Source organism: Centruroides sculpturatus, unplaced genomic scaffold (genome assembly GCF_000671375.1).
Source record: "Centruroides sculpturatus isolate CEXI.00-Female unplaced genomic scaffold, Cexi_2.0 scaffold52, whole genome shotgun sequence".
Lineage (NCBI taxonomy): Eukaryota > Metazoa > Arthropoda > Arachnida > Scorpiones > Buthidae > Centruroides > Centruroides sculpturatus.
In genome coordinates this window covers 569817-580025 of record NW_019385745.1, presented here as the reverse complement: position 1 = coordinate 580025, position 10209 = coordinate 569817, and the positions used below count along the sequence as shown (strand labels likewise).

General features: G+C 29.1%; 1 protein-coding gene across 1 annotated transcript in view; it reads left to right on the top strand.

Moving 5' to 3' along the window:
* Positions 1-10209, top strand: part of LOC111641723 (dual specificity tyrosine-phosphorylation-regulated kinase 1A-like) — a 43962-nt gene that overhangs the window by 12992 nt on the left and 20761 nt on the right. The window contains exon 2 of the mRNA XM_023387933.1: positions 4400-4546. Coding sequence (XP_023243701.1) covers positions 4400-4546 — 147 coding nt within the window. The remainder of the gene's footprint in view (positions 1-4399; positions 4547-10209) is intronic.

Below are 10209 nucleotides of genomic sequence, written 5' to 3'. Positions count from 1 at the left end.
AAGTAGTTCGGCTGCTCATCCACTATTGGTCCAGACTCTATCAATCTTCTCGCGAAACGACGTTATAGGAGGTACGTTATACGAAAGTTGCTACAATTTTTTCGCTACGTTATAGGAATTGTCGTTATAGGAACGTACGTTATAGGGGGGTCGACTGTAGTAATAAATATTATTTCAAATATTCAAAACAAGTCAAAATCAATTATGTATAAGAAAAAAAAAGTTGATAAAAAAATTTGTTTTTCCCCACTTGGGACATACAACTAATAAAATCTCCACCAATATCAACTAAATTCAAAAACAAAGAATACACCTCTCTTACAAGTTAAGCGCTTAGCTGTCACCAAAATAAATAATTCCTAATAATAATTCCAGACAATTTTTTCCAAGGTAGATTGTCTTTGCATTATGGGATCAGTCACATATGCAAGTGAAATGTTTGTTTTTAATTTTAAATTTAGTTTATTTTTGGAGTTTTGGGAGTTTCCATCCTTAAAAACATAATAAAATGTCTCCAAATAGAAAATAATAACAACTAAAAATAATGCCCAAAACAAAATAATAACTAGACTTTGACTCCTTACAAGCTAGTTCTTACTTCAACATTTCAACATTGCAAGGACAACTTCACAAAATAAAATTAATAGAAACATTCTTTGAAAGGAGGTCAGACAGTTTTGATTGCAGAAGAGGAAAAGAATCATTAGTTACCATCTTATGGCATCAGAATTTGGATTTTTCATTACAACAACTGAACTATGACATGTCATAAAGCAGGGATGGGCATCTTTTCCTATGTAAGGGCCTCATTTCAAAACTTTTGAACTGATGCAGGCCACATAAAAGAGAAAAGAGGGGAAAAATGTCGGTAAATCACAATTATTTATTCATATGTAATTATAAATTAGCATAGGTATACTTAATTTAGCTTCTGAAACTGATGTAAACAGAATATATTGGAAATATTTGGTTAAATATTAGTCACTGCTAGCTTTAAATTAGTTTCAATATGTCTGTTAGTTGGTTTTTTATTTTAATTTTTACTATAAATTCATTGCAGAAAAACTATTCATACATACATAAGTTGTAGAAAATAACATTTGAATTTTTGCTTCATAATTTCTTCTTTAAGCTAGGAAATTGATATATTTATTCATATTTTATGTGAGCCACAGGTTGTCCATCTCTGTCATAAAGAACTATTTGGACCATAAAGGAGCAAAAATTCATTGGCTTAGAGATAATTTACCTGCATATGATTTTATAAAAGGATTTTTGTAATACAGTAAGGAGCTAGCTATATGAACATCTGCTAGTATCACAACACAAAGAGGTACAATTTCTACTGAAACTATAAAAGAGTTTTACAAGAATTTGGCACATACATTGGATGGCATTGAACCATATTGCATTATTAACATGGATTATCTAATAAGGCTCAAAATTTCCAAGAAAAATACTGAGAGTAGACTAAAGGTGCCATAGTTACTATAATGATAATCAGCAATCTTATTGGAAGTGGCCTGCTAAGGAAGATATTTTCTACTATGAAAATATAAATATAATTCAGGTTATACAAGAACCGAAAGCTCTTAACAGGCAAGGAATGTTTTCAATCCCTGAAATGAAAAAGAATTGGTAAAAAAACATACCAATCTCTTATTTAAAAATTTTTTTTGTTACACAATTTTGATGATAATATTATCTGTGATAAGTTTTGATAAAATTGTGATCTTTATGACAAGTATTTTTTTAATGGTATAAGAAAAAATAATCCCAGTAATATCTTTGTGATCAAAATGTCTGTAATAATTATTTTATGATACTATTTCTAATATCATTTTATTTTGAATGAAAAAAATTTTTTATCTTGTTTTATATAGATTTTAATGGTTTATAAAGTTTTAAACTTTAAAAGAATAATGTAAATAAACAGTAATCTTTAAAAATATTTTTAATGGTCATATTTAACTCATAGAAGGTTAAATGTAACATAAAATGCACTTTCCAAAGTCAGGACATATTCACCCCATCATAAAGGTGAATGTGACCAACATATAATTTTTAAGAAAATTAATTGCATGATTTAAAAATTAAAATACTTCTATCACAAGTGTTACTATTATGATACTGTGTGAGTTGATATTATTATTATTTAATGTATTAATTGTAATTCTGTGTGTATTAGTCTTAATCCCATTTTTTTGAAAAAGTTGGCCAAAGTCACCCCATTTTACAGTATCACAATTATTAATGCATTGATAATTTATTATGTAGAAAATGATAGAAGCTATTTAAATTTCTTGGACAACATTAATAAGGATCACTTAAACATATAGTTATAATCTATTCTGTCATAAACAAAGTTCAATATTGTTAATTTGATATAAATTTCCGTTTCCTTGGTAGTAATAATGTTACCAGATATATTTTAATTTATATGTTGATCTGCATCTTAGCATTTGTTCATCTTTCTGCAATAAAATGTTTCCATTTTCATCTCTCAGAGCCCCAATTCTGCATTTTCTTTTTTCCCTGAGATTAAGCTTAGCTTTTCATATGCTCCTCTTAAGTCATTCCCATTTGCATGGGGCTCCATTTCTAGACTTAATTGATTTAACCACTTTTGATGGGCATTCTGCAGGATAGTGATTTTTTTAATTTCTTGGATTTGTTTAGCAAGTTTGTCTCCATGTTTACAAACTAAATTCACATTTTGTCATCTGTAACGATTTTGTCCAGAAAAGCATTGCTCTCCACATGGTAGCATTGCAAAAACACTAATGAAGACTCTAATCACTGAATTTTGTGACAGTCTGTAAGGTTTTTGGGCACCTACCTTGCACAAAATGTATGATATCCCAGAGATGAGGTCACAATTTCATGGTATTGTTTGTGAAATTTTAGGAAAATGGTATGACAGTTCTGATATTGTGAACTGACACTCACTCACAAACCACTGTCCACTTATTCAACAAGTTTGGCAGTTGGCACAGTCTTTTTTCTACCAGCTTCATAATTCACATTTGTTCATTCTTCCTGAAATTTCCATCACCATTCTCTCATACAATATACAGGGTGTCCACAAAGTCTGGGTACATAAGGATTAACACATACTTTTAAAACAAAATATTTTTATTTGATTCTAATATTAATAAATAACATTTTCAATATGATTTTCATCATTTTCAATACATAATTTGATGTGCCATAAATTGTGGACACCATTACAGATGAAAACTTTAGTTTACAGTAAAATTTCTACTTTTTTGCTGATTTTGGTGTTGGTGAGTGTTACTTTTGAGTGTTTTTAAGAACAATTTTAGATCTCTCACACAATATCACTCATGAAGTTTTTATTGTACACAACATTCATCCTTCGATGAATCTCAGCTGCACTGTATCCTGCAGTTTGCAATAGCACTACTTACTTCACATTTTGCAAGAGCTTTGATGGCATGAACCATGTTTCTATACTCACTGTACAAGAAGTACTTAATAAAATAGCTGACCATATGACCATCACTGTTTATTTCTGCATATGTGCTATGTCAGCCTAATGGAAGTTAATTTCTGAATAGTTTTCATATTCATATAGTAGGTTTGAATACTTATATGATTTTTCATAAATGATATTTTTTAATTACATTTATTTAAACCTTTTGTGGGTTTATAATATGTACTATCTCATTTTATTTTATAAATTTACATACAGTGGAACCCCATTTATCTGGATCTCCGGTTTAACCGGAGTAAGAAAGATAGACATAAAGAAAACCTATATATGCAAAAAAAAAATCAAAGAACCAACTTGTAAGTAGTATATTTTTGCCTGAGTATAATGTTTGCAGCTGTAAGAATACTGTTTTCCCTTGGCACAATGCCAGTTTGAAAACTTGTGACTTTATAACTGAGGATCTAGTAACAAAAATAAATATGATATAGTATATCACAATTACTTTGATTCAAATTAGTCCTTTGGTTTCCCTACAGGAGCACTTAGCCTAATTACCAGTTGACCTTGAAAAAAATCCTAAAGAGAAATTCTACCCTATAAATGGTCAAGAAACTTATGTACGTGTACTGTATCAGCTGATAGAAAACAATGAACTGATACTGTATATAGATATGTCTTTTACTTTATACTGTTAATATTGTTGTAAGAGTATATATAATGTGCAATAAATAAAACATAATGTACATCTAACTATTATTTATGTCATTAATGAATTTTCTGAATTATCCAGATTTTTGGTTATCTGGATTGAGCTCAGTTCTGTTTGAGCCAGATAAACAGGCTCCACTGTAATATAAATTTTAAACTTTACCGTAAATCATAAATTTTAAAACATTTATAATACAATCATAATTAATTTTGTTTTTATTTCTATTTTTATAGATATATCAATACATCCAAAGTAGGTTTTATAGGTCACCAGAAGTTCTTTTGGGTATTCCATATGACATGGCAATTGATATGTGGAGTTTAGGATGTATATTAGTTGAAATGCATACTGGAGAACCACTTTTCAGTGGTGCTAATGAGGTAAGTAATTTAAAATAAAATTTTATACAGTTAAGAAAAAATGTCATGATTTTAAGCTATCACAAAAAGAAATAAATATAAAATTGCAACACTGGGAATTGATGAAATCATGTTGAAATTTTTGTTATAGTCTAAACTGGAAATAAGAGGATTAGCTTAACCATGGTGGCTAGAGAAAAAAACACAAATGGTATCACAAGAGATTGTAGCCCATGGAGCAGAGGGGAGCTACACCAGTAAAACTATAAAATAAACTATACTGTTCATTTAATATTCAAACTGTATATGTTATGTATGTTAAACTTGTCTTATTATTAATACAGTCAAGAATTTAGCAATAAATCATTCTTCTTAGATGTCTTTCTAATCCAAGTCAATGCTACATTCAAAATAAAAAACTACAAATTGTATTTATATCATCAAATTTAACATGTAAAACTGAAAGTAAATTCAGTTAATTTTGGCAAATAATAATAGTATTTTATTTCATGTATTTAAATTTCAATCATCAAGAATATGCAATTTTTAAAATTTGAAAATCGGGTAAATTCAACATTTCAAATGTGATACATAGACTTAATTTTCATGAACTATGAAGTTTTTTGATAAATTTCATATACAACTATCCAAGNTTGTATGGCACGGTGGAGTTTTCTAAGGTCAAACAATAAGCATCAGAATTGATTGTTATGCATCTTGGCATAAAATCCACTAACCTGTCCCTTTACTGTCCCAAAAGACAGTTACCATGATCTTTCATGCTGAAATCAAATAACAGATCCTATCTTACAGTCGGCGGGCGACTCAATTTTCTTAAACATTATAAACATCTACAGTTCAGCACACAGACAGACGATATGGCTGCAAATGGCATCTAAACATGCATAAAGCATGCTGAAAGCAGATGCTCTTGCACACTGCTACAATCTTGTGCCATTCTCACTCTCATTCACAAATGGACCTTATTTAAAAAATAGCCCTCATATGTTTGGAGCATCACATAAATAAACTATATTGAGATACAATGGTTCAAAAAAGAATCAATAATTATTTTTTTACATTGGTTAGAGTTATTAGAATAACAGTTAATGTTACTGGATATAACAGGCTGGCCTAGTCACCAAATTGAGTCTAGGTCAGGCATGGCCAACATATGGCCCGCGGGCCAGATCTGGCCTGTCTAACAAATTTATGTGGCCCATGATTAATCTTTCAATATTAGGTACTCAAGTCTGAATAGCTCGATGAAAAATTCTGATGTTTAAAATAAAAAAAAAGTCAACAACTCACTGTGCATTTAGAGTTAACCCTCCTTTACAAAGCTGGTAAGTACAGCATAGAGTGTTGATAAAGCATGATAATGTGAAAAATGTATCTGTAATCTATATCTACAATTCAGTCTCTACAGGATGACACCACAATGAAATCTCGCACCACTTGAAAATCGTCCTAGGGCAGTCTCTGGTTCGGCCCGTGGAAAAAGTTTTCTTTCCAATTCGGCCCAGGTGCAAAAACTGTTGGCCATCCCTGGTCTAGGTGCTAGATACATGAAAATTTTACAAATTTAAAAATAACTTATTTGCTTGGATTTCAAAGGAAATGGTTTGTTTGAATTTTAAAATTACAAATTAATTACAGTATTTAATATTGCAATTCATTGTTTTGATATTTCTGTTATTAAAGCAATCAAGAATAAACACTATTTTTATAAAACTACAGATTTTTTAATTAAAAATCTCCCAATCCTATTAACTTCTGGTTTTTAATGTGTATTGAGTTGTCTTAACAAATTGTTCAGCATTGTCACAGCACATGAAGCACCAACTATAAAAGAAAGTATAATTTTTCAAGATGAAATGAAAATTATTGGTGAGGAACATACCTGATTGCCAACATCATCATAAACATTAATGTCATTGGCATTGTGTTCAATGCTTAAAGTCAAAACACTCCTATGATGATGTGGTTTGTTATTGCCACTTTGGCTCATATGGTTTCAGGGAAGCTGAAAGCAGTATGCTTTGTATTAAATGATATAATTGTTATTGAATTCACAGGACCACAGCATGCTTTGTATTATATATTAACCAATATTTTATATTAAGTGAACTCATCAGCATTGAAATGTCTATCTTTGTCCATAAGATAATAAATCTGTTACATTAATTTGCATAGACTGATAACAAAATGACAGAGCAAGTAATTTGCAGCATAGTGTGGCCACTTTGGCAACCAAGATATTTTTGTGCAGCCACCATACACACATAAATATCAAAAGTTTTCATTTATTAAATTTCACCATTAAAAAATTAATTCATGTAAAATAAGATATCATGTGGACTTTTATAAAATCAAGATTCAACAGTATGACAATGATTGTTCATACAGAGTAACAGTATCTTAATAAACATACTAGATTTACTTTAAATTCCAAGAGATTTGCCAATGCTTGTCAGCTTTTTTTCTACGCTACAGAAAATGCAACATGTGTCTGAAGATAAAAAATCATGTAACTATAAAATTGACTAAATAAAATTTAGATGTAAATATGAACAGTTCATAACCCAACAAAATTTAGTCAATAAAACTAAATACAGTTGTCCCTTGATAATCCGACAGGTATGGGACCAAAGGTATGTCAGATTACCAAAAGTGTCCGGATTACCGAAAATAATTACATATTTCGCATTGTTTTGCTAGCAGTAACTTACAATATTTTCTACTCCAACTGTTCGAACAGAACTGCTCACATAAAACACACGAAATGTGTGTCATCGAGTAAGAATTGGATGGGGAGATTCACATCGCAACATGCTTCTGTGCAAGCAGACACGTAACGGGGACGGGTACCTTGACAGGAGGTGCGTCGGACTACTGAGCATGTCGGATTAAAAAACGTCAGACTATAGAGGGACACTGTATTAAAAAATTAAAGATTTTGCATTTGTGATTGTAAGTTGCAGTGGGAATATAAATAAATTGTCATATTTTACAGGAAAATAGCTGTAAGTCTAATTTATATGCTGTAACCACCAGTAGTGCAATAGTAATAAAAAGTGAAAGAATTGTTGTACTAAATTTGTTTAAGAAAACTTGTCCCAACAAAATGTTTCTGTTACATTATTTTGTTCATCAAGAGATGCTCATCAGCAGAAATGTTATTAAGAATGATGTGGAATTGACAAGGCAAAAGAGTAATAAATGTAATCAAGGCAAATAGTCCATTACTAAATAAATTTACTGTGTTATGCAAGAATAATAATGAAAAGCATAATGTATTACTTAATTATAATCATATAAGATGGTTAAGTTTTGATATTGGTGTTCAGTGTCTTTCTGAACTGTGTGAAAATATTTTAAATGCATTGGAATTTAATCATAAAGATTTAGTAGGAAAATTGCAAAACAGTATTGTGCATGACTTGATATTATTTTTTGTTTAATTTTTTACCAAGGTTGAGTTCTATAATAAAACAGCTACAAGCAGTAACCAAGGTTGAGTTCTATAATAAAACAGCTACAAGCAGTAATTTGATAATCATTGATGCAATGTTTATAATTGATAAGCAAAAACTATATTAATTAATTAAATGATCTTATAAGTTAAGTTGAGACTGATGATTTTTCTGTTTTTCTTCTTTAAATGTTTAGAAATATATCTAACAGTTTGAACATAACAGTTTGAACAAATATAATTGAAAATAAAATTACAATTGTTTGAAATCTTTAAATGTTGAACTGAATGCAACATTAAAGAACTTTTTTTTAAGAATTAATTTTTTTAAATGTATTCCTTTCATAACATCTTTTCAAGAAATGGATATCGAAAGTTATGATTATTATAATAGATTATTCTCTTTTTTTTTTTTTTAATTCAATACTCAACTAGACAAATGTAAATTTTCATTAATAGAAATTCATAGTGATGATAGAATGAAGTGATTTTACAAAGATAAAAACTCAATATTGGTATTATTTTGGAAGAATCTATATAACAATTCAACCAAATATAGAGAATTAGCTATCATTCTCCTATTTTTATCTAAAATCCTGAACAGAAGTTTACTGTGAGCAAGCATTTTGTATATTGTATTTTATCAAAAATAAATATTGCAACCAGTGAACAGATAAAAACTTGGAGGCAATACTTAAGACTAGCATTTCCTCCAAGTTTTCATGAAAGAAAAAGAAAGTTTTATTTTGAAATTTATTAAATTAAATAACTCTACCAGCACTAATTTTAAAAATTGTTTGTTTTTAATTGGGCTGCAGTTTGAAAATATTGTAGATTTATAGATTCCCACTGTTGTCCATTGTCTGTCCATCTATCTGTCTTTCCTTAATCTCAAGAATAGAGTTAGATAGATGAAATCCAATATATGAAAACCTTAGGAGCAGGAGACCCCAGTTAACTAGATATGAACTTCCGATGCAAATTGGAAGTCATGTTATTTTAATTCAAAAGTTTTTTTCTTAAAAGCAGTTAAAAGATGACCGGTGGTACTCTATTGTTAAACGAAAGTATGATATACAGGAGCAAGACACTACTAAGTTGAGATGGAAAGCATTTATTTTAAATTAAATAAATTAAAAATTGCAAACCAGCATTGTGATGTCACAATAAATAATTTCTCATTATATATTGTTTCATTGTTTTTTAAAAAAATGTTTAAATATGATGAACAAGTAGCCTATAAAGAAAAATTGACTATCAAAAGTTATATTACAGAACAATGAAAGTGTATAAATGGTAATTTTTATTTTTCTTAGTCTATATCAATTAGACAAATATACTTGAGGCTTATCACATCAGTGGGACAAGCCCTCACACCTAAGAAAAATAAAACATCATTAAAGGCTAAAAACAATAGACTATTCAATGGTAATTTCTATTTGACAGACTTTGTCTTCAATTTTAATTTTAAACTTAATTTTAACAAATATTTATAAAAAATTTTAATCACTGGATTACCATCCAGTGATTAAAATTGTAAACAACTCTAGTTTATTATATTAAACTAAAAAAGGTTTTGCTTTTTGTAGAAATATGTTTCAAGTATTTTGTTCAGTTGTGTTTTCTTACATTTACATTTTTATTTGAATGAATTCTTATTTTTACATGTCCATAGATTATTACATGTCCATTATTACTGTACATTAGATTATCTAAAGAATTAAAAACTAAAACAAGGTTTTTACTATACATGGTGGTAACAAAAATCTCTCCCTAGTCAATTATTTCAAAAACTAATAACTCTGTAAACCTTTTGCTAATACATACTATGTTGGGTATGCACTAAATGATTGTGTGAATTTCCAGCCCATCTATCAGAAAGAGATGATGTAATCTCATCCCTTAATGAAAATAGGACATTTTCATTGTCAATTACAAAATGGAAGCACATGAAGAAATACATATTCTTTTTTCTTTTAGTACATTCTGAAATATCAGATGGGATCTAGGAACATGCTGTCAAATATGACATTTTCGCCAGTGCTGTGGAGCTTCAATCTTTGGCTATGTCTTGGGCTACTCAAATATTTTACATTTTTGATACTAAATTAACATCTGAAGTATAATTTTTTATTGTTTTTATATTTTTCAATATATTTATTTTGTTTGTACAAAATAAAAAAATAATTTTTAACGATACAATAGTCTT